The sequence below is a fragment of the Schistocerca piceifrons genome, chromosome X, assembly GCF_021461385.2.
Source record: "Schistocerca piceifrons isolate TAMUIC-IGC-003096 chromosome X, iqSchPice1.1, whole genome shotgun sequence".
Classification (NCBI taxonomy): domain Eukaryota; kingdom Metazoa; phylum Arthropoda; class Insecta; order Orthoptera; family Acrididae; genus Schistocerca; species Schistocerca piceifrons.
The window spans coordinates 132052947-132071011 of NC_060149.1; the positions used below are offsets into that span (position 1 = coordinate 132052947).

At 46.1% G+C, this 18065-nt stretch overlaps 1 protein-coding gene across 1 annotated transcript in view; it reads left to right on the forward strand.

Annotated features, from left to right (window-relative positions):
- The first annotated feature begins 4427 nt into the window (after positions 1–4427).
- LOC124722214 (lipase 1-like) overlaps positions 4428–18065 on the forward strand; it is a 228009-nt gene continuing 214371 nt past the window's right edge. The window contains exons 1-2 of the mRNA XM_047247409.1: positions 4428–4577; positions 17352–17535. Coding sequence (XP_047103365.1) covers positions 4428–4577; positions 17352–17535 — 334 coding nt within the window. The remainder of the gene's footprint in view (positions 4578–17351; positions 17536–18065) is intronic.

Consider the following 18065-nt stretch of genomic DNA (forward strand, 5'->3'; position numbering starts at 1 on the left):
TGTTTATGGGTAGTTAGTTTGTAGTATAGACATCAGGTGTGCATCTGTGTGTGTGTATAAATAACATGTGAACCCTACGCTGTCCTGACCTATACTTCCACAAGGCATAATCCTATTCATTTTAGTGAATTAATAAGTAGCATTTGATTTTTTAAAACGCAAGTGAACCACATTAGTGATGTGGATTTAAATATTATATTGTCAGTTCATTTAATTTTTATACTGTCAAATCATTTCAGTTTTATTTTTTTATATTGTCAAGTCATTTAACTTTTATTTTTATATTGTCGATTCATCTAACTTTTTTATTTAAAAAAAATTAAGTCTCACTTTTGTTCTTAAAAATTGTGAAAGACAATACTAAGTGGTATTATGTATGACATTTTGTAATCACATAACTATGATGAACAATTTCTGTGAATGCAGTTGAGAACGTGAAAGCGAACCGGCTAAACTCTTACGTGACAGCGGGAGCAGCGAGGAGGAGGGCTAGTTGTAAACCGGCGGGTTTCCCAGCAGGACACACTGTCAACCGGGCCACTTCGGGAGCGCGGTCACAACAAAAGAAGGGTACGGGACAAACACTTTCCCTTGCGCCCGGAGCTAATGGCCGGCCGCACCAGTGCGACCCTTCGTGGAGGCAATGACCTGAGATGGCCGAGCGATCCACCGCGCGGAAATCCATCTGCTGGCAACGCACCACACGCACGCGACCGTGGCGAGATGGCCGCGGTGAAACGACAGAAGACTGGGGATAAAGGGGTGTGGAGCCTTTTGACAGGTACTGTCCAGAGAAACTTGCAGACGTCAACGACGACTATCAACATTTCTTGGCGGAAGCCCATTGTCAAGCGACAGTAAATCATGGTTCGATGTTCTCTGGTCGCTAAGGGTGGCATAAAGAAGAGCCATTAAGTGTCATCCTTGCCCAGGAATATCAACCTGGCATGTCAAACGAGGATACCGCACGAATTTGACAACACAAACATGGAACCAAATCGAGATGTACGTGACACGGGCCACCAAGAGAAACTTCATGAGAGGGCAGAGACGGCGGGATTGCATGCAACAGATGGACAAAAATCCCTACTGACAGCTGCGGCGACGAACCTCCCCCCCCCCCCCCCCTGCCCCTTATATTGTGCCACGGAACAGTGGAACTACTGAGTGTGTCAGTGAACAGTGATTATACAGTTCTTTGTTCAATGCATATACGTGTGTTTCTGTCAGAGAAACTTTGACTCATGTGTTTTGCAGGGGTTCGATTTATTGGTGTTTATTAGACTGACTCTTGTATTTTGCAGGTGTTCTATTTATTGTTTTTTTCTAGACTTTGACTCTTGTACTTTGCAGGTGTTTTATTTATTGGTGTTTTCTTTGGATGGTGACTATTGTACTTTCAGGGCTGTTTTATTGATCAATGTTTGTTCTTGTGTGATGTATTATATTTGTGATATTTTGTTTCGTAAATTCATTCAAGTGGCATTGCTTCGTTTATCAGTCAGATAGCTATTCATTCTCATTGGACTGTGATCGATTAGCCTTTGCATGGGGCATATTTATTGTGAGGAACCCCTTAAGGGTAACAATCACATAATTAATTGTAGTTTCAGTATAATGACACAGTGGTCATTGTTTGCTAACTAACTGAAATATAGTAGAGTGATTAAATTAGTGCCACAAAGTTATTTTAATTCTACAAATTATTTGTTTTATAATATATAGAATTTTTTTGTGATAACCACTGTGTAAAACATGTTTTTTTTCTTCTATCACTTTTTTTGGTTTTGCGGATTGTGCATTGTAATGTTCTGCTTTATGATATTGTATTGTCTTGCCAACTAGACGTCTTAGTTTGCTGGCCAGGTACTTTGCCAAATTGTAAGTAGGCGAGTTGATCCCATTCACTATCGGCCTCAAAGGACAACTTTCCTTATGTATCTTTGGAACACCGTAAATTCTAGGAGAGACTGGTACTCTGGGAATAAGACCCCTGGCTGTGTCAGCGTCAATTCTCGAGTCTTTAATCGCGGCATGCGTCTATCGAATTATCTTCGCCGTAGGGTCCGCCCTTAGTTCTTTGTAGATGGGATCATTTAATAATTCTTTCATCTTGTCATCAAAATACTTAAACACCCTAACAACATGAACAGGGAGGATGGACTCAGGCTTGCCCCATCTTGGCTGCCAGCAATCAGAGCCCAACAGACCGCACTGTCAACACGAGGCACGAGCACTACCGGCGAGTAACTGCCGCCGCGCGGCCGACGTCCAGCAGTTGGTAAACAGCAGCAAACTTCTCATTCGACGGTAGCCACCAATCATGGTACATAACACAAGAGCCAATAGACAACAGAGGTCACGTTCTCCCTCCACAGCAATAACCTATTAAAATAAAGATCCGTCTCCTTCTTCCTTAAGTGACCAATGAAACTAACGGTACCTTTTTAAAATTAGGACGTATTGCCATGCGCAGTGAACTCTAAAAACAAAATATAAAGGACACTGCATAGCTAGAACGCTTGATTTCTATCTCACCATCTATGGCCGTCCTATCGCCCTCACTCCCACCCTTAAGTACCTTGGCGTCACCCTCGACCGTCGCCTCTCCTGGACTCCCCACCTCCGGACAATCCAAGCCAAGGCACGCTCCCGACTCAGTCTCCTCAAGCTCCTCTCTGGCCGTACGTGGGGTCTGGACCCCTCCACCATCCTCCACACCTATAAATCCCTCATCCGCCCTATCCTTTGTTATGCCCATCCAGCTTGGATCTCTGCCCCCCCTCCCCTACCTTTTACAAATCTCTCCAAATCCTTGAACGCCATGCTCTCCGCCTCGCCTATCGCATCCGTCTCCCCTCCCCCACGCGGATCCTGTACGATCTCATCCCCTTCCCCCACCTCCTCCTTTTCCTTGAAAGGATATGGATCCTGTACACCTCCCATAAACTCGATCCTCCTCACCCACTAGTCTCCCCGATCCTCTCCCACCCCCGCCCACTGCCGCGCCTGTATTCCCACGTCCCACCCAGTCTCCGTCTCTCCACCCTCCTTACCCTCTCCCAAGGTGGCTTCCACCAGCTCCCCCTCCCTGATGATGTCCTCCTCCCCTCCATCTACCCCTCCTATCAACTTTGATCCTCCCCCCCTTCCTGTGTCCTTTCCTTTAGGCACCCTCCCTCCCTCCCTCCCGCCCTTCCCTTCTCTTTCCTTTCCCCCCTTTCTCCTCCCCTCTTCCCCCGGGCTTCCCCTCTCCCTTCCTCCCTCCCCCTCTCTCCTCTGCCCATGGCATCTCTGCTCACCCCTCTCCCACTCCTACCACCCCTCCTCCTTTCTTGGCAGGTCCCCGGACTCGTACACGCTCAGTGAACATTCGCGCGCCGGAGATCGTCACCGTCAGTGTTTCGTGTGTGTGCCTTCGTTTCTGTGTAGTGTTGTTCGCCGTCACGCCACCACCGTTCACATGCCGTCGCCATCATCCATGTTCTGTGCACCGTGTCGCCTAGTGTTAGTGCTGTTTCTCGTCCAGCGTGAACGGCTCCATGTTTTTTCGATTTTTAGTGTCTACATTTTTTACCCACCGTTTTGACTGTCTTCTCTGTGCCACCTTTATGTACTACTTGTTGTCAAACTCGAGGCTGAAGAGCGGCGTATTGTGCTGCTGACAGCCCGCCTTTGTATAAGGTGTTTAAAATCACAATAAAGAAAAAAAAAAGCTAGAACGCACCATTACACCCAGAAGAAGGCCGCTGCAATCGTGGCCGAAACGTTGGTTTTTCTCCAGCAGCAGTAGTTTTTACATTATGACGCGGTACCATACCCAGAAAAATTTCATGTCGGAGAGCTACTTCTCCACTAGTAGCCAACGCTCAGAAGGCAAAGACAGTTGAAAAAAAAAAAAATATTCCTTGGGGGTAGCGCAAACCTGCAAACCTATACAGGAGGCGCCCCTGCATCTAGTACCTGATGCATTACAACATAGGGGCTGATGACCTTAGCAGTTAAGTCCCATAAGATTTCACACACATTTGAACATATTGCATTACAACATTTCTTCGGCGATGAGGTCGTCCAACGGCGCACCCTCTTCTTCTTCCGTCTGGCGCGACCGGAACTTGCCTGGGGGCAGGGAGTGTCCTCTGCGGCCGCGGCCGGCCGCTTCCGTGAGGTTTGCTCGACCTCCGCAGGCTTGTCTGATGTTGCAGACCGGGCGCTGGCGAGGGTGTGGCGGTTTCTGTAGCTGGCACGGCCAGTGGGAGTAAGACGGCTGGCGCGGCAGCTGTCGTGGCAGCTACGACATGCACTTGGCTGACGCGACCCACGGTACCAAATACACGAGTCTCGCAAGTACCTCCTCCTTGTCCTCTTCTGAACCCATGGCTAGATGTTGCATGTAGCTGCAACTCTCCTCAGGGGTCAGCCTGGCGATGGCGGCGGCCATTTCCTCCTTTGTCAGGGGGACCGGCGGCTCTGCTCTACGAGTCTCCGTCCGCGGCGCCGAACGTTCGCGGAAATTTCCACCTCCACCCGGCGGCCGCACGCATCACTCTCACTCGTCGTCTTCTTCGGTGGTGGGGGTCAGATGCTGCCGTCGTCCGGGAAACATCCTTTGGACGGTCATCCGCCGCACCCTGCGTCTCGCCGAAGCGATCTTCTCGTTTCGGTCCTCCTCCATGTCGTGGCCCTGGCCCCCAACACGACAACTTTGCGTCTTTAGAAAGCGACGACAATTTTGCTTTCCTCGATAGGGGGTCACGCCACGTGGATGTTGCCACTCGCGTCCCGAAAACCCTAGCAGGCTGTTGTCAAATCCCGGAAAATGCTGCTGACCGAGGGCACACGAGGCGTGTAGCCAACGAGCGCTTGCTACGAAATCACAAGCAAGGGGTTAGCCTGAGCAGAGTCAGCATAGAGCCTGTGCGCGCTTCTTCAGCCACAGCGCGAGTGCGTTTGTGCGTGCATGCGTGTGTTAGGCTAGGCGCAAATTGAGACGCGTATAGCACGTGTGACGTGACACGACACTACAGCGCGACATGCACGTGCTGCACGGGTCGCGCGGGTCCAGCGCATATTGCGACGCGTACACCATACTTCGCACGCGCCGACTGGCGACGCTCTGCGCTGACAGAACCGAAGCGCGCGCAACCTGTTATCTTCTTCAAACGATTTTACAGGAACTATTCACTGAAAATATATGATTTTTGCCTTACTTGTAGCGTTATATGTCAGCTTCGCGGCGAAGTGCCCATCACCTCGCTAATGACCACTCTTATTGTGATGTACACATTTTAGTAAGACACTACGCAAAACTCAAAAAGTTTGCAACGAAAATTAGGGGTCGATATGATTTTGCGTTTGGTGCATATTACACCATATGTTGCTGCGTATGAAATTTAGCTAACATGCTGAATTTTTGTTTAGACTTGGGAGGAGATCTCTATCTGCCTCCGATCTCGAGAAAATGGATCTCATGTAGCGCGCTCACTTCCGATCTCACGCCCGCAAGAATGAAATACTCGCAACATCTATCGTATCTCCTAAACCGCTCGAGACATCGAAACGAAAGTTTGGCGAATGATAGCACACAAAGAGGAGAGTGTTTTGCCAGTTATTAAACACACGGAACTTTCTTATCTATGGCGATATATCAGTACTTATACTTCTTTTTTTATTTTTTTTCACTCCAGTGACTGTAATTTTTTAAGAGTTATCGACAGCTAGAGAAACAAGAGCTTCCTAGTATGAAAATAAACATGAAAGTTCTTCTTTTATGTTACTGCAAACCGACACTATGATGTTTTTCGTAAGCTATTGAGCTCGGTGATTGCCTATTACTTGTTTAATGAGGCACTCCATTTCGGAATTCTGTGCTGTGAGATGAGTTTGGCAAATTTCACTGTGACAAAGGAAGTACAATTAAACCAGTCACCAAGAGAAATGTGGCCATTACTCATAAACGGTGATGTTTCTTCGAATGAGAAAAGGTTCACAACTAACACGAAAATAGATTTCCAAGGATTTTATTCCTTCTCTTGATCTGAGCAGTATTAAAATAATGACGAGCGTTCCTTCAGGCGAAATGATAGGCACATGCCAGATACTGGTTACTCACCTACAGCTTGCCAAATTGACAATGTGTGATCGCGAATAAAATAGTTGTTATTGAGAAAAATAAACAATTGATCTGTCGCACAACACAATGGTCAGTATATTGTCAGCAACGGAGGATAATGCGCGCGACAGGAATGCACAAACTAGCCATGTGTTTCTTGTGAGCTGGAGTACGAAAAACATTGTCATGAAAGTAGATCTGCCTTTGTCAGTAGTACATTTCAACAAATTAAATGTATCTAATCATGACACTCTTTTAGGATATTCCTAGTCGTAATAATACCGACTATTTTCTTCATTCGTGCGGCCTGTTGTGTAATTAGTTTATTAATGCTGATAATGTGCTTGCAACAACTGAAATGCTTTTTCTCATCACGGCGAGCCAGCTAAAACATTTTTATATGTGTCTGCTTTTCGACTGTTTCTAGCTTGCAGTGGAAATGCGATGTTCACATGCATGTAATACAGTGTGTCCTAATACATTATTACATCCATATCCAAGTAATCACAGTGAGACTTGTATACTTCAGATCTTGGACGCTTTTTACCAGGAGCACAAAGGGATCACACCTGTGGAGATTATCCCTTCGAAATTTTTGTAACAGATCGTACAGATACGCCAGCATACTAGGCAGCGAGAAAATAACCTTGTTTTACTTTCATGCCTTGCTTTTTAATCATATTATTTTGTAGTGTGCCTTGCTTCCTTAACACTACCCTATGCCCTTCTTGCTATCTGAAAACATCACGAATGCATATGATAAAATTGCGACGGCCAACGGCTCACCAGTTACTGAAGTATGCATTTTTCTTGACAGAAGAAAAACAAAACAAAACAAAACTGTACAGATTTAAATAACAGAAAAGTATAATGTACTAACGAAGAAAGCTGGAACGTTTAAATGGCGAAAAACGAAACATTACACAAAGGCAAAAAATTTAGTATACAGGAAGGCAAAATTTATCTTTTGGGCTATACTACCACTGCTCATATGCGCCGTTCCGATGTGAGCATATGGCCGGGCTACTTTTCCGCTCCCCGCTTCAAATTTCCCATGGTGCTAGCGAGGCAGGCGCGACGCGCGGCGCGAGAAACTGTGCCACAACCACAATGCCGCGCGACCTGCCGCAGGCGCGTGTCGCGTCCCAGTCGCGTCGCGTCGCAATTTGCGCGCTCCCGTTTGAAACTGTGGAGTTACAAAAATGCGCGCTGCGCTGCGTCGCGCCCCTAGGCTAGGCGGAAATTGAGACGCGTATAGCACGTGTGACTTGACATGACACTACAGCGCGACACGCACGTACCGCAAGAGTCGCGCGGGTGCAGCGCATATTGCGACGCGTACATCATACTTCGCACGCGCCCACTGGCGACGCTCTGCGCTGACAGAACCGAAGCGGGCGCAACCTGTTATCTTCCTCAAACGATTTTACAGAAACTATTCACTGAAAATATATGATTTTTGCCTTACTTGTAGCGTTATATGTCAGCTTCGTGCCCATCACCTCGCTAATGACCATTCTTATTGTGAAGTACACATTTTAGTAAGACACTACGCAAAACTCAAAAAGTTTGCAACGAAAATTAGGGGGCGCTATGATTTTGCGTTTGGTGCGTATTACACCATATGTTGCTGCGTATGAAATTTAGCTAACATGCTGAATTTTTGTTTAGACTTGGGAGGAGATCTCTCTTCGCCTCCGATCTCGAGAAAATGGATCCCATGTAGCGCGCTCACTTCCGATCTCACGCCCGCGAGAATGAAATACTCGCAACATCTATCGTATCTCCTAAACCGCTCGAGACATCGAAACGAAAGTTTGGCGAATGATAGCACACAAGGAGGAGAGTGTTTTGCCAGTTATTAAACACACGGAACTTTCTTATCTATGGCGATATATCAGTACTTATACTTCTTTTTTTATTTTTTTTCACTCCAGTGACTGTAATTTTTTAAGAGTTATCGACAGCTAGCGAAACAAGAGCTTCCTAGTATGAAAATAAACATGAAATTTCTTCTTTTATGTTACTGCAAACCGATACTATGAGGTTTTTCGTAAGCTATTGAGCTCTGTAATTGCCAATTACTTGTTTAATGAGGCCCTACGTTTCGGAATTCTGTCTCAATAGCTGCTGTGAGATGAGTTTGGCAAATTACATTATGACAAAGGGAGTACAATTAAACCAGTCACCAAGAGAAATGTGGCCTTTACTAATAAACGGTGATGCTTCTTCGAATGAGAAAAGGTTAACAACTCACACAAAAACAGATTGGCAATTCTGTTGGAATTTTGGTGGAGTCCCCGTAACCCACCGTATTTTTAACACTGAGCGACGGGAATGGAAACTTACCAAAGGATTTTATTCCTTCTCTTGATCTGAGCAGTATTAAAATAATGACGAGCGTTCCTTCAGACGGAATGATAGGCACATGCCAGATACTGTTTACTCACCTAGGGCTTGCCAAACTGACAATGCGTGATCGCGAATAAAATAGTTGTTATTGAGAAAAACAAACAATTGATCTGTTGCACAACACAATGGTCAGTGTATTGTCAGCAGCGAAGGATAATGCGCGCGACAGGAATGCACAAGTTAGCCATGTGTGCCTTGTGAGATGGAGTTGGAAAAACATTGCCATGAAAGTAGATCTGCCTTTGTCAGCAGCACATTTCAACAAATTAAATATATCTAATCATAACACTCTTTTAGGACATTCCTACTTTCGTAATAATACCGATCATTTTCTTCATTTGTGTAGCCTGTTGTTGTATAATTAGTTTATTAATGCTGATGATGTCCATGCAACAATTGAAATGCTTTTTGTCATCACGGCGAACCAATTAAAACATTGTTATTTGTGACTGCTTTTCGACTGTTTCTAGCTTGCATTGGAAATATCTATTTCACACGCATTTAGAACAGTGTGTCGTATTACATTACTACATACATATCAGAGTAATCACAGTGCAACCTCTACAGATCTTGGACGCTTTTTACCACAAGAACAAAGGGATCACACCTGTGGAGATTTCCCTTTCTAAATTTTTGTAACAGATCGTACAGATACGCTAGCTTACTAGGCAGCGAGAATATAACCTTGCTTTACTTTCCTGCCTTGATTCTTAATCACACGATTTTATAATATTCCTTGCTTCCTTATTCACTACCCTCTGTCCCTTCTTGCGATCTGAAAACATCACGGAGGCATATGGTGCAATTCCAGCGGCCAATGGCTCATCAGTTACTGAAGTATACGTTTTTCTTGACAGAAGAAAAACAAAACAAAACTATGCAGATATAAATAACAGAAAAGTATAACGTGCTAACGAAGAAAGTTGGAGCGTTTAAATGGCGAAAAACGAAACACTACCCAAAGGCAATAAAATTCAGTACACAGTAAGGCAAAATTTATCGTATTGGCAGTACTACCACTGCTGATATGCGCCGTTCCGATGTGAGCATATTGGCTGGGCTACTTTTCCGCTCCCCTCCTCAAATTTCCCACGATGCTAGCGAGGCAAGCGCGACGCGCGGCGCGAGAAACTGTGCTTCAACTACAACGCCGCGCGACCTGGCGCAGGCGCGTGTCGCGTCCCAGTCGCATCGCGTCGCAATTTGCGCGGTCCTAAGGTTAGGCGCAAATTGAGACGCGTATAGCGCGTGTGGCGCGACGCAGCGCAGCGCGCGTTTTTGTAACATCACAGGTTCAAATGGGACCGCGCAAATTGCGACGCGACGCGACTGGGACGCGCCTCCGTCGCGAATGGTGGTGCGGGACAATCGCAGACGGAGGTGGGAGCGCTGGCGTCGCGTTCTGGTGCCGCCCGTCTACTTCATCCACTCGCCGCTTTCACATCAGAGCGCTCTTGATGTATTCTTTTTGCACTACATCCCGTATTGTCGACCGGAACAGGATTTCCAACTGAGATCTGTATTGGACGTAGCGCTAGCAAGAATACGTCAAGAGCACTCTGATGATAAAGAGGCGAACGCAGCGGATAGAACAGACAGGCAACACCAGGACGAGGCTCCAGGCTCTTCTAACTCTCTGGGAGTCCTCTCGCCACCGTCAGCGACACCCATACTGTGAGAGGCACCCACATGCCTTGCTCATACTGTGGCATCAAGCAGTCAGGCCTGCAAGATGAGTGGTCTGCCAAGCGAGTGGATTCATTCTTATATATCGAGTAATATGAACTCTCGTACTCTCAATTAAGTTACAAATTATCCTCCTGTATGAATAATACGCAACGGAAACAGGTATCTGACTATCAGTAATTTACAGAACTCTGACTGTTCACTACGCACTGGCAATACCACATTTTCTTTTTGTCTTTTATTTAACGGCTTTTATCAACACGTGGCCACCGCACTGAATATGAGTGGCGCACACATTATAAATTCGGGACATCATGACAACATACAATTCGAAGGAAAAGTCCGCCAATCTTTTTCTTTTCACTAACTTATTTATTCCGATAAATTCTATAACCTAAACACACAAATTCTATAACCTACAACAATAACACATGAGAAATTCCGCCCAGTGGGCATGGCTTAACATTGGTGATTCTCTACCTTATGGTCTCGTAATTATTTAACGCTACAGTGCACTTTCTGGATAGGATGGTGGATCTTTTATTATACCTCACACTTCGACTCTCACAATCATCATCACGAAACTTTCCTCCAGATCGAGCAGTACAAAAGGAACACGCATAACCCACTAATCTTTTGAAACTACCTCGCTACTCTCCCATGTAAACCACACATACCCAAATTACATGACATACACCACACTACAATATGAAATACTACACAGGGAATAGTCACAACATTATCACTTTCAGCTTTCCCACTTCAATTAATATTTATCCCAGTTTCACACGACACTGCCCCACTTCGTAATTCTACTTTCCTACTATGAACTCTGGAGATATATGCACGTCTTCCTGTGCAATGCAAGCCAAGTGGCGTTGCTGGAAGACGGCCGACTCACCTTGCTTCTCTCTCAGAGTTTGAATCTAGCGTCACACGGAATCATATCACGCAAAGTAATATTAAGAACGTATTCATCACACACGCGAGTCCTCAACTGATACCATGGACGAGTACTTCTCTTTATCCTTTGTCTCATACACAGATTGAGACTCACACAGTACTCACCACGTGGAAGTACTCGTCTCTAATTTCAAGTCCTGCACACGCCATTTCTTAAATATTTCAACTTATGGTACACACGCTATTTCTTAAATATTTCAACTTATTGTACACACGCTAGTAATTCAGCTTAACTTAAGCACACGGAAGTATTTCGACTTATTGCTACACGTGGTTTCATTGTGACCGTTGGTCACTTCCGAAGATTACTACGATCCCATTAATATTACCTGCCTGACATTTAATTCTCCCCACAAAAGTTCCTGAAATAGAGAAATTATTATTTCAAACTACTCTTAAATATTCCACATGCATACCATGTCTCAAAAAATGGTTCAAACGGCTCTGAGCACTATGGGACTCAACTGCTGAGGTCATTAGTCCCCTAGAACTTAGAGTTAGTTAAACCTAACTAACCTAAGGACATCACACACATCCATGCCCGAGGCAGGATTCGAACCTGCGACCGTAGCGGTCTCGTGGTTCCAGACTGCAGCGCCAGAACCGCGCGGCCACCTCGGCCGGCATACCATGTCTCCACTCTTTTGTCTTTTACGGAGCACAACTAAGACAGGTCTTAACAGCACAAGATCCAGCGGCAGAGTGCTGAAACATGGCCGTTCTTGAGGTCCTCTCGCACCTCTGCTGAAGTGGGGGAGCACCTTGCTACCGTATTGGTCAGCCACATTTCAGGTGCTCAAAGCTCAGGTAAATTTCATCTCTTTGGTCCCACCAAAGGTGGCCAAAGGATCGTCTCAAAGATGATCATATATTCACATTCACTATCTGTGGTTAGCAGACGACCATACATTCATTCATTTCACAGATATCAACAAACTGGATGTAGGGATTTACTTTGTGGGAGTGCACATGTGATCAATTAAATAAATAAATTGTCATTCTTTCCCACACTGGTATCCGGCTTCGCTGTATTAATTGAAATTGAGTTAGTTTTACAAAAAAAATGTGTTGTTCTGACAAAAATAATGAAGTATGTTGTACCTATTTTCAATGTCGTGCGGTACTGTACCCTTTCAACTGGAGGCGAGCGATTGGCTCAGCCGTTGCAGACGAGGCAGAGTACCCTGCGGTCCAGCGGCTGTAAAGACGCCAACTGGACATGAATCTGACACTCTGCCTGAGGATGACGAGTAGGAAACTTGTTGAGACCTTGCTGCAGAACGACGTCTTGACTCGGGTGAGAACCCGAGAAGACTTCATCATTGAAATTGGACGAAAAAGCGTACATTCCCATGGAAATGGTGGATGGGTTAGTGTCACCATAAGCCAGCGACGTGTTTTAGCTATAGTTGTTGAATGATTTAGTGATGATACTGGATGCAAATGTCGTATTGCACAAGAAGACGGCGAATATTTTAGTAATACAATAAGTTTTTGTGTTGAAAGACCATTCCGGCCCCTGTGGCAGAGCGGATCTAGGCGCTTCAGTCCGGAACCGCGCGTCTGCTACGGTCGCAGGTTCGAATCCTGATTCGGGCATGGATGTGTGTGACGTCCTTAGGTTAGTTAGGTTTCAGTAGTTCTAAGACTAGGCGACTGATGACCTCAGATGTTAAGTCCCATAGTGCTTAGAGCCATTTGAACCATTTTTGAACCGACGTTTTGATTGGTGTTTGTATTAGTGCTTGTGAATAGTGGAAATTGGCGAACGGAAAATCAGGGGCAGTTGTGACGTGGCGTTATTTTCCTGCTTTCTAGCGTCGGCTGAGGCTTGCCCCTACTCTGTGTCCCTGAGGCCGCTGCGTTCTCCCGCGCGGCTGTGTATATTACTGCAAGTGAGCCGTCGTCCTTCAACTTATTGCTGGCAGCCAAGACATCGGAAGTCGGTACACGTCTTCTCTGTTCATGTGGGCCGGTCACTTGGCTGTTTCTATTGCCTCTCTAATCTTTCTCCTGAAAGTAGGAGGTTGTTCCGCCAGTACGCGAGCTTCACCAAAATCTGTTTGCTGCACTCGTCCTGGTGTTCTGCCACTGCTGAATTGGAGTGTTGTCTTAGTCGGATATATCTTCCGTGTTCTGACATCTGTGTGCTGATGGATTGCCTCGTCTCGCCACATTCCCACCTCAACATTCATAAACTCCAGCAGCACGCAGTTTATCAACTGCACCTTTCGTTGCGCGAAGAACATTTTTTATTCTGTTGCTGCTTCGGAAAATCGGCTTGATGCCTACTCGGTGGAGAATTTTGCCCACCCGTTCAGTGACACCTTCAACATATGGTAATAGATCGATGTTTTGTGCTTCTTTCTGCTCTCCTCTATTGCCATCATTCCTTGTCGCCGTAGTTTTATCTATTTAGTTTCATCCCATAACCAATGGCACCAGAAATGGACATGAAATTTTGTAGTTCACCCTTTAGATGTTCCATATCGCTGATCCTGTGGGCCCTTCAAATGATTCAAATGGCTCTGAGCACTATGGGACTTAACATCTGTGGTCATTGGTCCCCTAGAACTTAGAACTACTTAAACCTAACTAACCTAAGGATATCACACACATCCATGCCCGAGGCAGGATTCAAACCTGCGACCGTAGCGGTCACGCGGTTCCAGACTGAAGCGCCTAGAACCGCACTGCCACACCGGCCGGCACCTGTGGGCCCTCTTGGTTAAAGTGTGCAGGGCAGATTTCTTCTGCGTAGGGCCTGTAGGTACTTGTCAGTACTGGTTGGCTTCCTATATGCTCTACGGCCTAGTTCACCATCAGACTTACTGTAAACTTCCACGTCGAGGAAAGGCAGCACTACGTCCTTTTCTATCTCCATTGTAAATTGGAACTGTTGTGCTGGTGGTTGAGGTGTTGGTGGTAATTCCGTAGCTCTTCCTCTGCATGTGGCCAGATAACGAAGGTATTATCGCCGGCCGCGGTGGTCGTGCGGTTCTAGGCGCTCCAGTCCGGAGCCGCGCTGCTGCTACGGTCGCAGGTTCGAATCCTGCCTCGGGCATGGATGTGTGTGATGTCCTTAGGTTAGTTAGGTTTAATTAGTTCTAAGTTCTAAGGGACTGATGACCACAGCAGTTGAGTCCCATAGTGCTCAGAGCCATTTGAACCATTTTGAAGGTATCATCAACATATCGGAGCCAACATTCTGGGCGTAATGGTACAGACTGGAGCGCTGTTTCTTCAAATACTTCCATGAAGATGTCTGCTGCAATAGGTGAGAGGTGGGGGGGGGGGGGCACATAGAATCCCTCTTTCCACCTGAAATAGGTGGTCGTTAAACAGAGGCGCACGAGCTCGCAGATATCGGGTGCCATGCGTACCTCTAAGATGTTCATGGTGTCCTGTACTGGTACATTCGTGAATAAATAATATTTACAATGCGATCACAAACCCAGAAAAATTTTTATTGACTGTGACAATGGCCGCAGAAGCCTATGTTTATATGTAGTGTATGTTGTCTAGCTGGGATGGTAGCATGTTGACGCCTGGTTGAATGCTGCAGTGTCTTTCAAGATGCACCAGGTTGACTCCTTCCTCACTGCTGATTTTGGGATCCAACATCCTAAATACCTGCCGGTCATTACCTGCAGCTTCTTCATAGAGTTCACAGGGCCACAATGTGAGTACTGGCGTGCCCACACTGCCACAGGAGCAACTATCATTCATATGTTTTTTGATTTTGTATAGGTACATGGTATACGGGCCATGACAGGTCAGATAATGTATTTATTTATTTAATCGTATGGTGATTTTATACAATATACATTTGACATAAGGCAAATGATTTTAACAATATACATATGATATAAGACAAGATTAAACCTTTAAGTCCGTGTTTTTCAACCAGTTAATTAAGCTGGGTGTGAGAGTGAACAAGTCATCGGGAATTCCAGGGTATGAATGAAGTGGACAGTGTTGGACTAAATGTTCAATTGTCTGCTCTTATTGATTACATTCACACATTGATGAACTGATCCAGCCCCATTTGTACCTGAAGTAGCTACAACCACCATGTCCAGTCCTTAACCTGTTGAGGCGGCACCAAAGTTTCCTCGGTAGGTCAAAACCTTTTGGCTTCTTTGTGGGATCAAGGTGATGGGCTCTTGTTCCCAGAGTTTTTGTTGACCATTCATGCTTCCAGCTTTCATTTAGAGCAAAACCATCCGCGATGAGTTATCCTGCAGTAACACTTGCTGGTCTTCTTGATCGCAATCGTTGCTGTGGCGGATGACAGAATTCCTGGTGCAGTGGTAGAGAAGGTGATGCAGAGATTTGCATCAGTCCACTCGATGGGTTAAGGAATCTCATCTTTGATGTTAGGGAGGAAATAGTGTAATCTCCTGCCTACGTATGAATTGTACCACTTATTTCGCCACAGTTGTGATATGCGATCTTGTTAAACGTTTATGTATTGGCCTCAGTTTCAAGTATCCTTCGTATTTTGATTTGACTGCCTTTCTTTAACTAATAAAGAGCTTCCATTTTCCTGATTTCCAAGTACAATAGGCATATTCCTACAATTATTAACAATGCATTATAGTGCATAGACGCCAGTTAATCTTAGTATCAGCCTTCGTTGAACTTATCTGAATAATGAGGCTAGCTTCAAAAGCTGAAATCTACGAGTGCAAACTCTCGCACCATACCCTGCGACTGATGATACCACAGACTGGTGGTGTGCTTAATACACTACTGGCCATTAAAATTGCTACACCACGAAGATGACGTGCTACAGACGCGAAATTTAGCCGACAGGAAGAAGATGCTGTGCTATGCAAATGATTAGCTTTTCAGAGCATTCACACAAGGTTGGCACCGGTGGCGACACCTACAACGCGCCGACATGAGGAAAGTTTCCAATCGATTTCTCATACACAAACAGCAGTTGACCGGCGTTGCCTGGTGAAACGTTGTTGTGATGCCTCGTGTAAGGAGGAGAAATGCGTACCATCACGTTTCCGACTTTGATAAAGGTCGGATTGTAGCCTATCGCGATTGCGGTTTATCGTATGGCGACATTGCTGCTCGCGTTGGTCGAGATCCAATGACTGTTAGCAGAATACGGAATCGGTGGGTTCAGGAGGGTAATACGGAACGCCGTGCTGGATCCCAACAGCCTTGCATCACTAGCAGTCGAGATGACAGGCATCTTATCCGCATGACTGTAACGGATCGTGCAGCCACGTCTCGATCCCTGAGTCAACAGATGGGGACGTTTCCAAGACAACAACCATCTGCACGAACAGTTCGACACGTTTGCAGCAGCATGGACTATCATCTCGGAGACCATGGCTGCGGTTACCCTTGACGCTGCATCACAGACAGGAGCGCCTGCGATGGTGTACTCAACAACGAACCTGGGTGCACGAATGCAAAACGTCATTTTTTCGGATGAATCCAGGTTCTGTTTACAGAATCATGATGGTCGCATCCGTCTTTGGCGACATCGCGGTGAACGCACATTGGAAGCGTGTATTCGTCATCGCCATACTCTTGTTCGCATTGACGGCACATTGAACAGTGGACATTACATTTCAGATGTGTTACGACCCGTGGTTCTAACCTTCATTCGATCCCTGCGAAACCCTACATTTCAGCAGGATAATGCACGACCGCATGTTGCAGGTCCTGTACGTGCCTTTCTGGACGCATAAAATGTTCGACTGCTGCCCTGGCCAGCACATTCTTTAGATCTCTCATTAACTGAAAACGTCTGGTTAATGGCGGCCGAGCAACTGGCTCGTCACAGTACGCCAGTCACTACTCTTGATGAACCGTGGTATCGTGTTGAAGCTGTATGAGCAGCTGTACCTGTACACGCCATCCAAGCTCTGTTTGACTCACTGCCCAGGCGTATCAAGGCCGTTATTACGGCCAGAGGTGGTTGTTCTGGGTACTGATTTCTCAGGATCTATGCACCCAAATTGCGTGAAAATGTAGTCACATTTCAGCTCTAGTATAATATATTTGTCCAATGAATACCCTTTTATCATCTGGATTTCTTCTTGGTGTAGCAATTTTAATGGCCAGTAGTGTAGTTATTGTGGAAGTCGCCCACACACGTGCCGGTATGCAGCAGCCATTAGTGGCTCGATAATCTGGTTACCTGTTGCAGGAGGAGATGGCAAAGGCGGCCGGGTACGCCGTGGAGGCTCACGAGGTGCGCACCGCGGACGGGTATGTAGTGAGGCTGGACCGGCTGGTCGGTGGGCGCCCTGGCGGGCAGCCGGCGCTGCTGCTGCACGGACTCTTCTGCGCCTCTGACCTCTGGCTGCTAAGGGGGCCCGGCGCCGCACTCGGTACGTATGAAGCCAAGGGAGGGCTGAACTTTGTGCTCGCAGCTTATACACTAATGAGCCAAAGAAACTGGCACACTTGCCTAATATAGTGTAGGGCCCCCGCGAACATGCAGAAGTGCTGCAACACGACGTGGCATGGACTCGACTAATATCTGCAGTAGTGCTGGAGCGAATTGACACCATGGTCTTCCGAAGCAAGAGTGATTTCAGGTGTGCCGCAGGGGAGTGTCGTAGGACCGTTTCTATTCACAATATACATGAATGACCTTGTGGACAACATCGGAAGTTCACTGAGGCTTTTTGTGGATGATGCTGTAGTATATCGAGAGGTTGTAACAATGAAAAATTGTACTGAAATGCAGGAGGATCTGCAACGAATTGACGCATGGTGCAGGGAATGGCAATTGAATCTCAATGTAGACAAGTGTAATATGTTGCGAATACATAGAAAGAAAGATCCTTTATCATTTAGCTACAATATAGCATGCCAGCAACTGGAAGCAGTTAATTCCATAAATTATCTGGGAGTA